Below are 18,189 nucleotides of genomic sequence, written 5' to 3'. Positions count from 1 at the left end.
TTGATGTCTTCACTATTATTCTACAACGTAGAAAATTGTAAAAATAAAGAAAAACCCTTGAATGAGTAGGTGTTTCCAAACTTTTGACAGGTACTGAATATCAACTCATCAAGAAAAGAAACGTCCCATTTTCAGGACCCTGTCTTTCAAAGATAATTCGTAAAAATCCAAAAAACTAAACAGATCTTCATTGTAAAGGGTTTAAACACGGTTTCCCATGCTTGTTCAATGAACCATAAGCAATTAATGAACATGCGCACCTGTGGAACGGTTGTTAAGACACTAACAGCTTACAGACGGTAGGCAATTAAGGTCACAGTTATGAAAACTTGGGACACTAAAGAGGCCTTTCTACTGACCCTGAAAAACACCAAAAGAAAGATGCCCAGGGTCCCTGCTCATCTGTGTGAACGTGCCATAGGCATGCTGCGTTACCTGTTGCTTGTTAGCTTCAGCTGGACACTAGTCTATATCCATATATATTATTACTTAATTTACATATTGCCCTGAGAACAGAACACTTTATACTTACACCTGGTATAGTATTAATGGGGTGTTATACAGATTATCTGTTCTATAAGACATATGTATTTCTGTTTCTGTCTAGACAATGAGAAGATTATCCATGTCATACTGCGATATGCAATGCTGGCTTAGCTTTGGCTGATGTCTATTCCACTTGTATGATGTGCATAGACTTAGAGCATGCCATTCAGGCTGTGGATTCCCCCTTCAGCTGCACGTATTGTGCTACTCTTGGCCCACACCTATGTGAAGCACAATTAGCTACGATGAAGGAGACCAATGCTAGAGGCTCTGGGAGCAGACTCAAGTGTAAACAACCCTCCTCAGTGGCGGGCCCGCCCACCAAGCAGTCCAAGGACATGAGACCTACTCTGGATGAGTTGAAGGCCCAGGCAGCCTCTTTGTCTTCGCAGCTCTGCTCTCTCAGCCCGACAGGCTCCGTTGAAGACAGGATCCTGATGCTATCTCCTTCTTTAATGGTAATGACCTAGACAAAAAGACCTCTGAGGCCAGTTCTAGGTCAGCCATGGCTCAGAGAGGGCTGAGCGTGAAGGGCCATTTTCATCAGCTGATATGCAGGAGCTCCGCTCTTGGGTTCTGAAAGCTCTGGATATTAATCCAGACCTGAAGAGCAGCCCAGGATGAGTGTACATTCCTCAGTGCCCCAAGTTTTTCAATGAACTGCGTCAAACCTTCCGGTTACTGGCCCAACGCTATAACCACTAGGCTACCTGCACTAGGCTACCTGCAGCCCTGAAGTACGAACCCCTCAGTCATCCTGATGAGTGTGGCCCCAGTATCGGCCGAGTCTTCCACACCCATCGGGTAAAGTGGGAGAAGCTTGTGGTGTCCCCTTTGGGTGCTGGACTCAGTACTAAAGAATTAACGTAGGATAGGAGAATTAGGTTAAGGTTAGCAAAAATGTTTTCTTAACCTTGCTACGAAAATCACTTTGGGCGAAGTAGTGTTCTTAGGGAATCCCATTTACTTTCTGCATCTACATCATATCGCTGACTTACTTAAAAATGTGATTTTAAACCTAACCACACTGGTAAATGTATTCCTAACCCTAACTTTAAATCAAGACAATATAACCAATTGTGACTGTGGTAACTATTGACAACCGTTCCAAATTGAATGCAATCAACACTAACCCGGTTCACCGGGGCATTAATAGACTCCCCTCCAATAAGTGACAAATTATGGAATTAATAGAAAACATGTAACCTATCATGTTCCAGCTTATTTTGTGACACACATCACCCAAACAATCCCTACTCTTTCCTCCTTGAGGAAAACACATTTAACATTACCGGTACATTGTGTGACAATCTGGATTACTTTTTGTAAAAAATATTTCCAGCTGGTAACCCAATATTATATATTGCATGCAAAACTCTCTCTCACTCTTGGGGAAATATATAAATAAGCCTTTGAGGTTAGTGAAAGAAAGGGGGGAAACATTTGTTGTACCTCTGATAATAGGAGTGTTAAAATGCTGATATTAATCTTCTATGGAATTTAAACTAGACAAATCTGTCCCGATGAGAAATCATAATTGATTCATCAAGACATTTCATCCTCTCATAATTTATTAGGATGTCAACTTTGCCTTGCATTGAGAGAAACTGCAAGAATGTCTAGGAAAATTAAGATGGGGGGGGGACGACGACATAGAAACACTGACAATTACTTTAATATGAAGCAAGAAAACAATTTATTCAGACACATGGCAAAGTCCAGTCAAGAATGATTTCTCAATAAACAAAGTATTTTTATCATTAGTGCCCAAACGCAAGGCCTGCCATAAGCCTTACAGAGAGGACTTACAAAGAATATAATGCTTGTAAATTGAGATATTATACTTGGAAACATGAGGGGTAACAGTGACTGATGTCGCTGTGCTTTTAGTAGTAGACCATCTCTAGGAGTTAAGAAAAAGACCTAAAGGCGAGGTGACTGTCAAAGTTCGTTTGCGCTTAAAATGTCAATGCATTTGTAAAGTCTTGTATATACAAAAAGCAAACATTGAAACAATCAGGGCAAAAGTGAAATGGAAAACTAAATGCATATAACATGTAAAAGTTAGTGTTTGGTTAGCAGCATTTACAACCCCTATAAGAAAAAAGTGCTCAATTTTTGGCACGTACTGTCAATTCCTCATAACATCGCCTAGCTACTTAATCGTCTCATTGATTGCTGTCGATGAACAGGAGTAGTTCGAGACTAATAGCTATGGAGAATAGTATGACTTGGCTGCAGGTGCCCACATCGGACACTGAAATCCACCACAGAAAAATAAAACCCTACTGTGAATGTTTATTCATGGGTCTCACATGCATTATTGAGACAAGCATCAGTTTTATTGTTTCGCTCTCTTCCAAGTATGGTAAGAGCAATGATATGCATTTGAACATTTGTGCATGGGATAGTACAGAGTGAATTAAAAATCAAAAGTAGTGACTTAAAAACAAGGTGCAGAACACCGATGGGGAAAGATCTACGTTTGAAAAGAAATACCACCCCCCCTCTGTAAAAAGAAAAAAAGAACTGAACATTGGTTTGTCTGTTTTTCTTCTTGTCCAAGGTAGCTAAGTCCAATTCCCACTGAGCGGCACTGAGAAAAGAATGGACGATATTCTTGTTTTAATGGGCATGCAGTCCACAGGAAAACAGGCCCCTGACAAAGTCCCGCAGAGCACTATCCATTCAGTTGTCGGTCGCTGGTTTGAAGAGGTTAACACTGACATCCAAGGGCCCGAGTGCTCAGAGAAGACTTCAGCCTGACTGGGCCACCATCCCCCCTCTTCTTCATCCCTCCCTCTTTAAGCCACATAGTTGTATTGGTTGGGGTTCTCCTTGTCGCGCTCCATGTAATCTCGGTCAATGAGAGACTCTATTCTCTTCTTTAGGTCAGCAGGCTGTTGAGAAGATGAGTGTTAGCAAACAGAAAAACATGAAACCTCAGTAACAGTCCACTATGAAGTGCTTGTGCAGTTTACATGCATCTTAATACAACGGATGGGTCTAATCCCGGATGCTGACTGGTTAAAATAGTGTTCCAGCTGATGTCTATTCCACAAGTTACCGCCGGCTAAGTCTATGACCTTGAAATGCCTATTGAGCATTCCACTGTCTCATCAGCCCAGCTAGGTAATTTATAAACTTGATCTCCACTGTAAGAAGCATCTAGACAATATCTCCCATTTGTTTTGGTTTTCAACAGCAGAGATTTGTATAAACCTTGCTGTCTCTCCGATATTTGCAACATTGTTTCAATATTGAAATTGGATCTCCAGCTGTTCCATAGTAATGAACAGGTCGGGAGTAGGAACGAGACAGACAGGCAGGTAGCTTTTCTCAGCCAGTCGAAATCATGAATTCGCATGATTTTTATGACAAATACATTTCAATAGAAAACTGGTCAAACACAAAAGCAGCCACTATGCTATTATTCTGGCTGCACTGTTTGACGTGACAATATTAGCTAGCAAGCAAGGGATAAGAACTGGCAACGGAACATTTACAACGAACAACTGGGTCGCATCCACAGATATAGAACTCAAGGCTTCACGACTATGGCAACCTAACCGATACAATGAACAAACTGCTGGCTTGAGTAGCAACCCTAGATTTGCATTGGGACTATATGTCGTGGAAGGATGAAACTGTATGAATAAATTCATCAAAATATCATTAATGAAAATATGTCAATCATTATTTCAATATATTGGTAACCCATTTTATAAAAGTAATAATGCCATCGAAGCCGGTGTTGGAGGATATTGGCACGGTTTGCGTCCCGAGACGAAACACCCGTGCCAATATATCCTCCAAACAATTACATAACACTTTACTCAGTACTTCGCTGAAGCACCTTTGGCAGTGATTATAGCCTCGAGTCTTCTTGGGTATGACGCTACAAGCTTGGCACACCTGTATTTGGGGAGTTCTCCCATTCTTCTCTGCATACCCTCTCGCTCTGTCAGGTAGGATAGGGAGTGTCGCTGCACAGCTCTGGGTGGGCCAATCAAGGAAATTCAGAGACTTGTCCAGAAGCTACTCCTGCATTGTCTTGACTGAGTGCTTAGGGTCATTATCCTGTTGGAAGGTGAACCTGTGCTCCAGTCCGAGGTCCTGAGCAGGTTTTCATCAAGGATCTCTGTACTTTGCTCCGTTCATCTTTCCCTCAATCCTTACTAGTCTCCCAGTCCCTGCCGCTGAAAAACATCCCCCCAGATAATCTTGTTTCTCATGGTCTGAGTCCTTTAAGTGCCTTTTGGCAAACTCCAAGCAGGCTGTCACGTGCCTTTTACTGAGGAGTGGCTTCCATCTGGCCATTCTACCATAAAGGCTTGATGGGTGGAGTTCTGCAGAAATGGTTGTCCTTCTGGAAGGCTCTCCCATCTCGACAGAAGACTCTGGAGCTCTGTCAGAGTGACCATTGGGTTCTTGGTCACCACCCTGACAAAGGCCCTTCTCCTCCGATTGCTTAGTTTGGCCGGGCAGTCAGCTCTAGGAAGAGTCTTGGTGGTTCCAATCTTCTTCCATTTAAGAATGATGGAGGCCACCGCATTCTTGGGGCCCTTCAATGCTGCAGAATTTTTTTGCTACCCATACCCAGATATGTGCCTCGACACAATCCTGTCTCGGAGCTCTATGGACAATTCCTTCGACCTCGTGGCTTGGTTTTTGCTCTGACATGCACTGCCAACTGTGGGACATTATAGAGACAGGTGTGTGCCTTTCCAAATCATGTCCAATCAATTGAATTAATCACAGGTGGACTCCAATCAAGTTGTAGAAACATCTCAAGGCTGATCAATGGGTCTGAATACTTATGTAAATAAGATGTCATTTATTATACATTTGCAAAAAATAAAAGGTTTTCCACTTTGTCATTATGGGGTATTGTGTGTAGATTGATTAATTGTTTTTATTTAATCAATTTTAGAATAAGGCTGTAACGTAACAAAATGTTGAAAAAGTCAAGGGGTCTGAATACTTTTCCGAATGCACTCTGTTGGACAGTCAGTTTGGGTCATCAAGATAAATAAAATACCACATTAGCAACAAAGCGTTTGGGAACCTCACCCGAGTGAATAGTTATCTGCTTGCACACAAGGTCATGTGTTTCAAACATGTTTGTTCCCCGTTTACTCACCTTGACGGGGAACTTGAGTTGGTTGTACACTTCCGACACCAAGAGATTATGGCTCAGAGTCTTCCTCATCTTCATGATCCGGACGATGGCGGCGTCGATCTGATACTGCCGGTCCTGGTAGACTCGTTCCGTGGTGCTGGCTTGCTCTTCCACCTACCAAGGACAATTCACCAAATGAATAAGTGGCTAATATTCACTTCTCCCTAGGTTTTTTTCTGCTTTATAGACGATAAAAATAAACCAGTAACCAGGTTTCCATCCACAACCTTCTTATGCGAGTAAAATGTTGGATAAACAAGGTCACGACATGGCCCCCGGAAACATAACCCACATGGCCACCCTACATCTTATCACGGAAGTCAGCCACACCAATGTGGAGGAAACACAGTTTGACTGACGGCCAAAGTCATTTTTATGTGCACTACGTCGTCACGCACAGACTTATCCACGACGACTCAATTTGATGGTAACACATCTCTGGTGGGAACATTTTATCTATGTGGATATTTGAATATTCGCATGAAAACCTGTTGCCAATTTAATGGAAACCTAACTATTGGAGGAGACTGATGAAGTGGGAACATATAGTGGAGAGTGACAGACTTGGTATTTGAACACCTGCCTCTAGAGGGCATTGGCTAGCTCTGTACCATCAGTGCTACAACTAGACTAGAACTCATATTCCTATTTGAAATGCACCAAAACTGGAACAGGTAGGGGCTACCTGGATCTGTCCAAAAAAATTAAATAAAAATAAAACTGCAGTCCAATAAAAACCTTTAAAAAAACAATTATCCTAACGAACACAACCCTGCTGTGAGTGAGAGAATTTACCGTTTCTTTCATCTGGATCTGGTTGATCTTGATCCTGAAGAGTTTGTGTTTGAAGTCATCGTTGCAGGAGAACTTGTCTCCGTCCTCCACGTCTTTGCTCTTGGGGACTTTGTGGATGACCCGTGCCTTGCCACACGCCAACGACTGCAGGGTCCGTCGCAGCTCGCCATCCTCTGCACATACACAGTGCCTTCAGAAAGTATTCATACCCTTGACTTATTCTACATTTTGTTGTGCTTCAGCCCAAATTCAAAATGGATTACAATACCACATAATGATAATGTGAAAACGTGTTTTAGGTATTTTAGCATATTTACTTGAAATACAGAAATCTCTCATTTACATAAGTATTCACTCTTCTGGGTCAATACTCTGTATAAGCACCTTTGGCAGCGATTACAGCTGTTAGTCTTTCTGGAATGTGCAATAATTGCACAATTCTTGAAGCTCTGTCAAATTGGTTGTTGACCATCTTCAGGTCTTGCCATAGATTTTCAAGTAGATTTAAGTCAAAAGTCTGACTTGGCGCGCTCAGGAACACTTACTTTCTTCTTGGTAAGCAACTCCAGTGTAGATTTGGTCTTGTGTTTTAGGTTATTGTTCTGCTGAAAGGTAAATTCATCTCCCAATGTCTAGTGGAAAGCAGACAACCAGGTTTTCCTCTAGGATTTTGCCTGTGCTTAGCTCCAATCCATTTAATTTCTATCAACAAAAAACCCCCCTCCCCAGCCCTTAACGATTACAAGCATAACCATAACATGATGCAGCCACCACTATGTTTGAAAATATGAAGAGTGATATTCAGTAATGTGTTGTATTGGATTTGCACCAAACATAAGACTGTATTCAGGACAAAATGTTATTTGCTTTTCCAATTTTTTGTTAGCAGTATTACTTTCGTGCCTTGTTACAAACAGGATGCATGTTTTGTGATATTTGTATTCTGTACAGGCTTCCTTCTTTTCACTGTGTCTTTTAGGTTAGTATTGTGGAATAACTACAATGTTGTTCATCCATCCTCAGTTTTTCTACTATGACAGGCATTAAACTCCAAATGTTTTAAAGTCCCCATTGGCCTCATGGTGAAATCTCTGAGCGGTTTCCTTCTTCTCTGGCAACTGAGTTAGGAAAGACGCCTGTATCTTTGTAGTGACCGGGTGTATTGATACACCCTCCAAAGTGTAATGCATAACTTCACCATACTCAAAAAGATAATTAAAATGTCTGCTTTTTTAAAATACATTTTTAGGTACCCTTTGTGAGGCATTGGAAAACCTCCATTGTATTTGTGGTTGAATCTGTGTTTGAAATTCATTACTCGACAGTGATCTTACAGATAATTGTAAGTGTGGGGTACAGAGATCAGGTCGTCATTCAAAAATTATGTTAAACACTATTATATGCAACTTATGTGACTTGTTTAGCACATTTTTACTCATGAACTTATTTAGGCATGCCATAACAAAGGGGTTGAAAACTTCTTGACTCTAGACATTTCAGCTTTTCATTTTTAATTAATTCGTAAGAATTTCAAAAAATATATTTCAATTTTGACATTATGGGGTATTGTGTGTAGGCCAGTGACAGAAAATCTAAATTTAATCAATTTTAAATTCAGGCTGTAACAAAAATGTATTTTTTAAAGTCAAGGGGTGTGAATACTTCCTATTGGCACTGCACGCACATCCCACTTTAGGTCAACACAAACTCAATCCAAAAGGACTTGGCAAAAGATTGTGGTTCTCACATCAAAACAAAAGATGATATTGATAATTTCTATTGTTTAAGCAAAATCTCTAAAAATAAATTGATCATCTTCAAGATGACTGGTATATTTGATCCATTATGATTTGCGTGATGACTGAGATATTCAGCAGAATGTGCTACATTGTGATCATACAAACCTATTCCTGTAGCTAGCTTGATCTCCTCCAAGGTGAGTTCCTCTCCTTCGTTGAACATGAGCAGCACTAGCGTCTGAAACAGGGACACTTGAAGCTCTTTTTTGCCCTATTTCGGAAACAACAAACAAGACAGGGATACAAAAGTTGTTGCTTTTTAATGTGGAAAAAAATTCTGCCTAAACATACTACACTGAACAAAAACAATGTAACATGTAGAGTGTTGGTACCATGTTTCATGAGCTGAAATAAAATGTTCCATACGCACAAAAACCTTATTTCGCTAACATCTTGTGCAAATTTGTTTACATCTGTTAGTGAGCATTTCTCCTTTGCCAAGATTATCCATCCAGCTGACAGGTGTGGCATATCAAGAAGCTGATTAAACAGCATGATCATTACATAGGTGCACCTTGTGCAGAGGGCAATTAAAAGGTCACTAAAATGTGCAGTTGTATCACACAACACAATGCAACAGATGTGAGATGAGGGAGCAAGCAATTGGCATGCTGACTGCAGGAATGTCCACCAGAGCTGTTTGCAGATAACCTAATGTTCTTTTCTCTACCATAAGCTGCCTCCGATGTCGTTTTAGAGAATTTGTCGGTACGTCCAACTGTTCTCAACGCAGACCACGTGTAACCACGCCTGCCCAGGACCTCCACATCCAGCTTTTTCACCTGTGGGATTGTCTGAGACCAGCTACCTGGACAGCTGATGAAACCATGGGTTTGCACAACCAAATAATTTCTACACAAACTGTCAGAAACAGTCTCAGGGAAGCTCAGCTCGTAGTCCTCACCAGGGTCTTGACCTGACCGTAGTTTGGCATCATAACGGACTTCAGTAGGCAAATGCTCACCTTCGATGGCCAGTGGCACGCTGGAGAAGTGTGCTATTCACAGATTAATCCCGTTTTCTACAGTACTAGGCAGATGGCGGATAACGTGTATGGCGTTAGGTTGGCGAGTGGTTGCTGAACCATGGCGGCCGTGGGGTTATGGTATGGGCAGGCATAAGCTACGGACAACGAACACAATTACATTTTATCGATGGCAATTTGAATGCACAGAGAACCATGACGAGATCCTGAGGCCCATTGTTGTGCCATTCATCCACTGACACCACTTCATGTTTCAGCAATATAATGCACGGCCCCATGTCGCAAGGATCTGTACACAATACCTGGAGGCTGAAAATGTCCCAGTTCTTCTATGGCCTACATACTCACCAGACATGTCACCTATTGAGCATGTTTGGGATGCTCTGGATCAACGTGTACGACAGCGTGTTCCAGTTCCCACCAATATCCAGCAACTTCGCACAGCCATTGAAAAGGAGTGGGACAATATTCCATAGGCCACAACCAGCCTGATCAACTCTATGCGGAAGAGATGTGTCGCACTTCATGAGGGAGATGTGTTGCACTTCATGAGGCAAATGGTGGTCACACCAGATACTGACTGGTTTTCTGATTCACGCCCCTACCTTTTTCTTAAGGTATCTGTGACCAACAGATGCATATTTGTATTCACAGTCACATTTCCTTATATGAACTGTAACTCAGTAAAATCTTTGAAATTGTTGTATGTTGGATTTATATTTTTGTTCAGTGTCAATGAGTGAAACATCATTCAAAAGATGGGTAGCTACCTCTTTAAATTCAGCTTTTAAAACACAATGGCCTAACGTCGACTGCCACTGTAGCTTCCTGCCGCTGTGCTTGCCCAGGTAAAATGTCTTGAAAATCTCCTGCAGTCGCACCATCTGGACAAGAGGGGCAGAAGTGTTAAACAATAAACATTGAGGACAGGGCTATAAAAAAAATGTATGACCTAGATAATAATTGAGGTGATGATTAGGCTTTGCTGTACCGTTGTTTCTGAGTGCCCTAGAGGGAAAAAAAGCGAGCACAGATTTGTTTTTTTCTTCCTATCGTGGATTGACGGGCCTCATTTTACAGGCCTTTCCAAAACCACTCGGGAGGGGGGGGGGGGGGGGCATTTGTTTACACCTCATTCAGTCATGTTGCCTCATTAGCTAGCTAGTTAACAACTTGTTAACTTCACCAATATATCCAAACATTTGGGGACACAGAAAGAAAGAGAAAAGGGATAGCTTTCTCCAGATGTCATCGCTCACAAAATTTATGTTCTTAAAGAAACAGTGTACAATTTTCCATGTCAATAGGTAGTGATTTTCCACAATATAGAAACCTAATATTCTACGACTTTGGAATTTCAATGATCTGATTTTTTTTGCATCAACATTTTTGCTTTTTATAATAAACCAATTCCTAATATAGTGTACTACTTTTGAGTCCTATGGGCCCTAGTCAAAAGTACAGTACTATAAAGGGAACAGGGTGCCACTTGGGATACCAACCAAATGTATTACATATCAGGTCATAAAACAAAAGAGCCTGAAAGGTTCGATATTTGTAACCTCTGCGGGCAGATGGACCTCCATTGGGATGTAGGTGGGCCAGTATCCCATGGTGAGGATGTTCACCGTCAGCTCAATGTTCCCAGGGATGTTTTGACACTGCATGTAATAGAGAAAAGGTAGAAAAAAAATACATAAAAATAACTTGAAATATTAGCCTGTCTACAACTACAAGCTTTACCCCCCTTACATATCTATAGCTGACTGCGTAATGTATTTGATATTGTTGCCCTACAACTGAGATATCACTACCGATGGTCTTTCCTATTCCAGAAGCATGTGTACGGACCTGTTTGAACTGCACCATGATGTCCTTGGAAAGCTCCATGTCCTTGAACATGCCTTCCAGCTTGCTGGTGAATGCTGCTCCACATTCTAAAGAAAGGACCAAGATTACAAGTTACTGGTCTCATTCAGTTGTATTTGTATAGTTTATAGTAGTAGCTAATGGCAGTGGTGTGTTCTGATGTAGACAGTGGTGGATGATTGTATGGGGCAGACCTTGGCTCAATACTATTAGAAATATTTATATTATTTTGAGCGTTTGATTGAGCCTGCCTCGAGTGTCAGACGGGTAGGGTTGGTGTTGCAATTATGGGACTATTCCATTGCATCAGTCAATCAAGCACAGCCATTTTGATAGAAAATGTATACTATTTGAGCCCAGGTCTGATGGGGAACACACTGACCATGTTTCAGTTTCGACAGCATGGACTTCTCGGCATCCACGGAGGCACTCTTTCCCACCAGCAACCTCTTGGCCAGATCTTTCTTGTAGAAGGCCTCAAAAACATCTTTGCCTATTCAAGAATCCAAAAGGGAAATATAAAAGTTCAAGTACAAAGACTGACTTCTAAGAGACCTGTCAAAGAGGAGAGAGTTAATTAGATGGTTGGCTGAATATATGGGACTACATTACCATAAATGAATCGGAAGATGATCATGATCTTGTCCAACATCTTCTCCAGCTCCTCGTCCGTCGCCTCCTTGTTACCCGCCCTAAGCTTTGAATCCACGTGTTTTGCTACAAAATATAACCATTTGTGTTGTTTTATTTAAATTTTTCGTAGTTCACTTATGAAAATTCACTTATGAAAATCTGGAAAATAAGTTTTGCTTAATAGCTTTGTAAGGTAGCTTTAAACTGACAGGAGCATAATACACACAAACATTATGAATGAAGACATGTTGAAAATGGGGAGCTCTCTTTCTGTCATTTTACGTAGTCGTGTCATAATTTCTCCCATAGCGATAGCAATAGATCTAGTTTCCTTCCTTCATGGAACCAAGATTACATTCATAAGATGATCATCATGCAATACCAACCTATGAGCTCAGCAGGTTTGTTTGGTCTCTTGTTGATGAAGGTCTCAAAAGCCTCCTTCATGGCATTGACAAACTTCTCGTTCTTTATGAAGCAGATGTCGATGATGTGGTCCACCTTGTCCTTGAAGTCCAGGAGCTCCTGTACCATGGTCTTGTCCTTCTCAGGGTTAATGACGATCGTACTTCCAAAGGCCTGTGAGAGGGTCGTAGAGGTGTCAAGGGTCACTTTTTTAAAAACTAGGCAAGTCAGTTAAGAACAAATTCTTATATACAATGACTGCCTACGCCGGGCCAAACCCGGACGACGCTGGGCCAATTGTGAGCTGCCCTACGGGACTCCCAATCATGGCCGGTTGTGATACAGCCTGGAATCGAACTAGGGTGTCTGTAGTGACGCCTCAAGCACTGAGTTGCAGTGCTTTAGACCGCCGCACCACCCGGGAGCCCCAATATACTGTACAAATTAATGATCCAATTTTTCTACTGTTTTGTACTTGGAAGGAGGTGTCCGCACACCTCAAATGTTAATTAGTAAGAGGAAATTACTGATTCGGGGGTGGAATTGCTGACCTAAAGACCATTGATCTTTTCAAGCATACCTTGATGTACTCGATCCAATGCTGTAGGAGGACTAGCACGCCCCCTCTCACGCGACTGAAAAGCTGATAGAGAAGACACAAGTCCTGGATTCTGTTCTCATCTAGCAGGTGATTCAAGCCTGGAGATGGAAAAATAGCAATTATTGTTCATGGTACTAAACAATAACAGTCCATCTTTGCTTTAAAAAAATATATATTTGATGTCCTCATGTGATGACAATAACATTGCTATTTTTACACTGTAGTCATGATTGTAAAGCAAATAAACGTCCCAGTGTGTCAAGTCGGTAGTTTCTGATATATACCTTTCTGCAGAGTTGAAGTGAGATGTTCACCCAGTAGTTGCTTCTCCACAGTGGCAATGAGAGGTTTTCTGAAGAAAATAAAAAGAGGGAGAAAATGAGGAGTCAATCGCTCTCTTTTCATCCTTTATATGTACACCGGTAGATCCTGTTGAGACCAGTGCCAAGAAGGCATCAAATCAAACATTCATTGCGTCAAATATAGAACTTAAAACAGAGGACCACAATACTCATGGGCTTTTGGAAGACTAACCCCATGTATTCTAAAAATGATCCAATCAAGTAAAAAAAAAATACTCACTGTGTGCTCTGGTCTAGATACGTGATGACTCTGTCCGCTTCCTCCTCTAAGCGTTTGTTGACGTGATGGAGATACTCTGGGACCTGAAGAGACATTAGTCATTTGTGATACGAAGCCAAACAGCAGCCTATCCTTACAGGGTGAAACAACCATCTAGTATATGTAAAATCACCTCACATATCATATCAATCCAAAATAACAAAGTAGTTCAAATCTTTTTTTTACCAGCAGCAACTATAGTAACTAAGTTGACTCAAGACTCAAAATGCAAACAGACCTAGTCCCAGATCGATTTGAGTCAAATCAAATCAAAGTTTTGATTTGCAGAAGTTATCGCAGGTGGAGTGAAATGCCTGTTTCTAGCACCAACAGTGCAGTAATATAATAGTAATGTGAAGATCATAGAAGTTGGCAAGAGAGCAATAACAGATCTTACCAACTCCTATGATCATTGTCAAGTTTGGCAGTAGTGTGTCATTTTTGGCTATACAGTACAAACAGATATGGGACCAGACTATCAAAATTCTGCCTCCAGTCAGACTCAGACAGTTAGCGGTGTTGCGCTTCCTGGAGGGATAAATCACCTCTCTCTCCTGCATCAGTCTCTGTCCCTCAGCAGCATACAGCCGATTAGTCTCCTCCAGAAAGCGCTGCTCAAAGGAGTCCTGATAAATCTGACAGGACAGGGGAGAACATTGGGTGTCATTAAAGCCATTTCTCAAGTGGCGGAGCTGAGATCACATCAACTCGAATCCAGATGCAGGTGCTGCTGATTGCATATAACAACTGACAAACACCCCTTTGCTTTGTCAGACTTGTATTTATTTCACTTTATTTAACTAGGCAAGTCAATCAAGAACAAATTCATAGACACAGCAGTGTTTGTATTACTGTATGGGAGTATTGAATGTGGAGTAGTACAATGAATTGGAGCCAAAGAACCAATTGCATGGTCCGGGATAAACCACCATTCCAATCCTTTCAGATCTACACAAGTGCATAGTGGGTAGGGGCTAAGGGGTGATTCTGGACCGGGCCAATAGAACAAGATATCCACTGAGTAGACTTTCCCCATGCCCTGTGTGAAGAGGCAGAGCCATACCTGCAGGTCAGAGAGCATGCTCAGTAGGCTCCGGAGCAGGCTGCGGTCGATGGTCTCGCCGCTGCGCTCCCTCTCGATGAGCAGCAGGATGCCGTAGATGGTCTTGCTCTGGACCTTCAGGTCGCTAATTATGTAAAACCTAAACAACTCTAGGCCCATGTCCCTGAAGAGAATAGGGGTGATATAAATAATAACCATAACCAATGACTATTTACATAATATGGCTAGAGATTACATTATCAATGTTTACTACACAGAATGTTTATTTGAGGAAGAGCAACTCACCAGATTGATGGGAGCATTGAGTTTTGTAAAACATAGGTGCGATCCAAGAACAAAAATATACTTCTAATCATGATCTGCAAAAAATATTTTACAAAAAAATAAGTATTTTAAGTAAAGAAATCATGTATACTCTCAATCATATTCATTGTAAATTCATTGAATAACACCTATAAAATTATATCCTGTCGAAGAGTCATAAAGCCATACCATTTGTCTACAGTGATCTTGCCAACAGTTGTCTATTTTCTTCAGGAAGAGGGTACTGTCCAGTACATCCGTGAGCACAGAGTCAAGGATGTAGCAGGTACATATGATTTAAAAGACATGCATTCAAGGGCCTCCTGAGTGGCGCAGGCGTCTCTACAGAGCCGGGTTCGATCCCAGGCTGTGTCACAACCGGCCGTGATCAGGAGTCCCATAGGGCGGCGCACAATTGGCCCACTGTTGTCCGGGTTTGGCCGGTGTAGGCCGTCATTGTAAATATGAATTTGTTCTTAACTGACTTGCCTAGTTAAATAAAGGTAAAAGAAAGGCTGACTTCGGTCATCAGTTGAACAGCGTTTCCTCCAACACATTGGTGCAGCTGGCTTCCGGGTTAAGCAGACAGGTGTTAAGAAGCACAGTTTGGAGGGTCATGTTTCGGAGGGCGCATGACTTGACCTTCGACTCCGGAGCCCGTTGGGGAGTTGCAGCGAAGAGACAAGATCGAAATTGGGGAGAAAATACCAACCAAAATAAACGTATAAAAAAAATGTAAAACTACAAAAAATAAACATGCATTCAATATCAAACTTTATAATGACATGATTTGAGTTCCTGTAGTTCAAATATAAAATAATTACTTCTCATAACAGCCTACATTGAGTGATCAAGGACTGAACAATGTCTAAACATATATTGAACTGTATTAAACATGTTATCTTTGTAGTACCACCTGTTTGCACACAGAAAAGGATATTCTCTGAATTGATCGATTTGTGCCTTGATGTGGTCTTCACAAACCACCCGCAGCTGTTTGTAGAGCCTGGCAGATATCTTATGGGAGCAGAGGTTCTCGACAGCCTAAACAACAAAAAGATAAGCACTATCAAGTTTATTGCATTTTAGGGCTAAAACACGGATTATCTATGCATGTCATATCCTACAGAAGACTACACTCACGTCATATAATCTAAACATCCCATAACCAAACACAGCTATTGAATAGTGCAGACATATCACGTGAATTATTGTCAAGCTCTTTCACAAGATACTGGCCTAAAGTCATGGTGAAAAAAAAAAGGAGAGATTGTTTGTTCGGACTGTGTTTAGCTTACCAACTGCTAAATCACAGGGCTTGAATAAGAAGCCAAGGTCATGAAACTCACAGGGGAGGATGAAGACTTCCCATCTGTGGCCAATCATAATAATAACCACAACCACAGGGTCATATTCATCAGGGCACAAAGCACAAAACATTTAGCAACAGAAAACGAAAACAGGCAATTATTTTTTGGACATTCCAGGTTGCACCACCCTGTTTCAGTCTGTTTTCTTCTGTTTGGTGCCTAACGAACATGACCCAGGGCTGTTCTGAAGCGAAATGAGGCAGGTGCAGAATTGTCTGGTACCTGGTAGAGTTCCTCAAGATTGTACTTGATTGAAGTGCTGTTTTGAATGGCCTCGACCGCCTCCTTTAGTTTTTGCCAGGTCTCGTGTGTGTAGTTCTCTGGCAATTTGGGTTTTTCTGTGAAGAAAATTTGCGGGAAACCGTGTGAGAATGGTCATTTTCTATTGTGTCCTTTCAACTGTACTCCAGTTAATTTAAAACATAATTAGTTTAAGACAACATATCTAACTATAACAATATTCACACAAATGAGCTGCATCATGTCAGGCATTTAAATAGTGTATCATTGTGGATTTTACAGACTCACATTCACTTTAAACTTGCATAGCTAGATTAGCCAGACTAAAGCAGATATAATTTTAGGCAAAGTAATTAGCACCATTTTAGTGGAAACTTTCACTAGAAGGGACTAATGTGAATACTGCATGCACCACTTGAATGTTTTGAATATACTACCTTTAAAGTTCTTGATTACTAGTTTCTTTGCAGCTCCAGGTTTGCTGTTGGAGAAGGTAGTGGAGCCTGCAGTTTTCGTTAGCCCGTTTGCATGATGCCCAACAACCCCAGCCAAAAAAACTGTTTTCGTGTTGTTAGAACACGATGCAGATGACGACTCCTCAGCCATTTTCACATCCAGTCCTATGAAATCTGCTGAATCTCCGAACCTCAACTTCTTCTGGATTTGTTGCGAAGTGGAGGACGAAGAGGAACTGTGGGTTTTAGGGGATGACGATATTGAATCAATGTCTTCCCTCTCAGAACGGTTTATTTTCCTCTTCTTCGAATTCGTGATACTACTGCTGTCGTTATTTACATCTGAAGCTGTTGGTCTACCCTCTTGGGTTGGCGGTGGGGGATTAGGGGAAGGTAAACCTGTTGGAAACATGAAAAAATATAGAATATAGCCAGTCTACTAATCATAAACCTCCAGGTGTGCCGTGGGTGAACGAGTCGTGTTTCCAAGCTTTATCTTGCTATATTCCAAAATATGAACCCGGTCTTTAACAAGTAGCTATGAAACATACTATAAATTGCAAACTACAGCCACACTAAGATCCTCTCATTTCTTGTTATGGTTGGTGCTAGCAGAATAAAGATGGTTGATTACTGCTTCCTCTTGTCTTGGCCTCTCTCGAATATCCACGTTGTGGAGCTGTACTTAGTTTTATCGGCAACAAATAAAGTATGTTATTTCTAGGCGAAATATGTAATGTGGTAAATGGAAATAAAATAACAACTGAAAAGTTCAGTATCAAAACGTACCTTCTACATGCGATTCCATGACCTACCGGAAGTACTTTACCCAACGTTCCTGCTGAAAAAGTGCCTATGCTAGTTAGCAAGCGTTCTTTAGCTGCTCACTGTCATTTGCCGCGAGATGGCGCCAGTGACGGTGTAAATTCATCACCGTGTGAATCTCTCAAAACACCGATTTATTTATGTCATGGTCTAATAATGTGTTTTAATGCACCCAAGGATGTTTCACTGTCTAAAGTTTAGGATATATTTTCAACGTATTGAAAGGATAGAAAAAAAGGGAACGGAAGGACACATCGTAAATATTCTGGACCTTCGGTTCGGGGGTCATTGCTAGAAGGGATTCCGCTTTTGTCAAATTAACGACAAAAGTTGACATGTTTAGCATTTTAGCTAACCCTAACTATTTCCCCTAACCTGTTACGTTCATTCTCCCGCTACGAAAAAATCTAACGAATTTAACAAAAGATTAATTAAAGATTTTTATTAACTAAATCAAGATAGACCACCACCTGTCGTTTCTAATCGGAACAAACTAA

At 41.3% G+C, this 18,189-nt stretch overlaps 1 protein-coding gene across 1 annotated transcript; it reads right to left on the bottom strand.

The window, feature by feature from the left end:
- Nucleotides 1-2,218: 2,218 nt before the first annotated feature.
- Nucleotides 2,219-18,162, bottom strand: cul4b (cullin 4B). The gene is made up of 21 exons (XM_055889397.1): nt 17,657-18,162; nt 16,850-17,266; nt 16,395-16,510; nt 15,743-15,846; nt 14,992-15,061; nt 14,785-14,858; nt 14,500-14,662; nt 13,982-14,071; nt 13,398-13,480; nt 13,100-13,167; nt 12,795-12,913; nt 12,196-12,388; nt 11,789-11,893; nt 11,559-11,669; nt 11,159-11,244; nt 10,870-10,968; nt 10,078-10,191; nt 8,428-8,533; nt 6,524-6,696; nt 5,690-5,842; nt 2,219-3,446 (listed from the first exon to the last, which is right to left on the bottom strand). Exons 1-21 carry the CDS (start codon nt 17,673-17,675, stop codon nt 3,351-3,353), a joined length of 2,559 nt encoding a protein of 852 aa, XP_055745372.1. The 5' UTR covers nt 17,676-18,162; the 3' UTR covers nt 2,219-3,350.
- Between the last annotated feature and the right edge of the window lie 27 nt (nt 18,163-18,189).

The sequence above is a fragment of the Salvelinus fontinalis genome, chromosome 29, assembly GCF_029448725.1.
Source record: "Salvelinus fontinalis isolate EN_2023a chromosome 29, ASM2944872v1, whole genome shotgun sequence".
Taxonomy (NCBI): Eukaryota; Metazoa; Chordata; class Actinopteri; order Salmoniformes; family Salmonidae; genus Salvelinus; species Salvelinus fontinalis.
The sequence above is the reverse complement of the archived record's forward strand: the minus strand, read 5'-3'. Positions and strand labels throughout refer to the sequence as shown.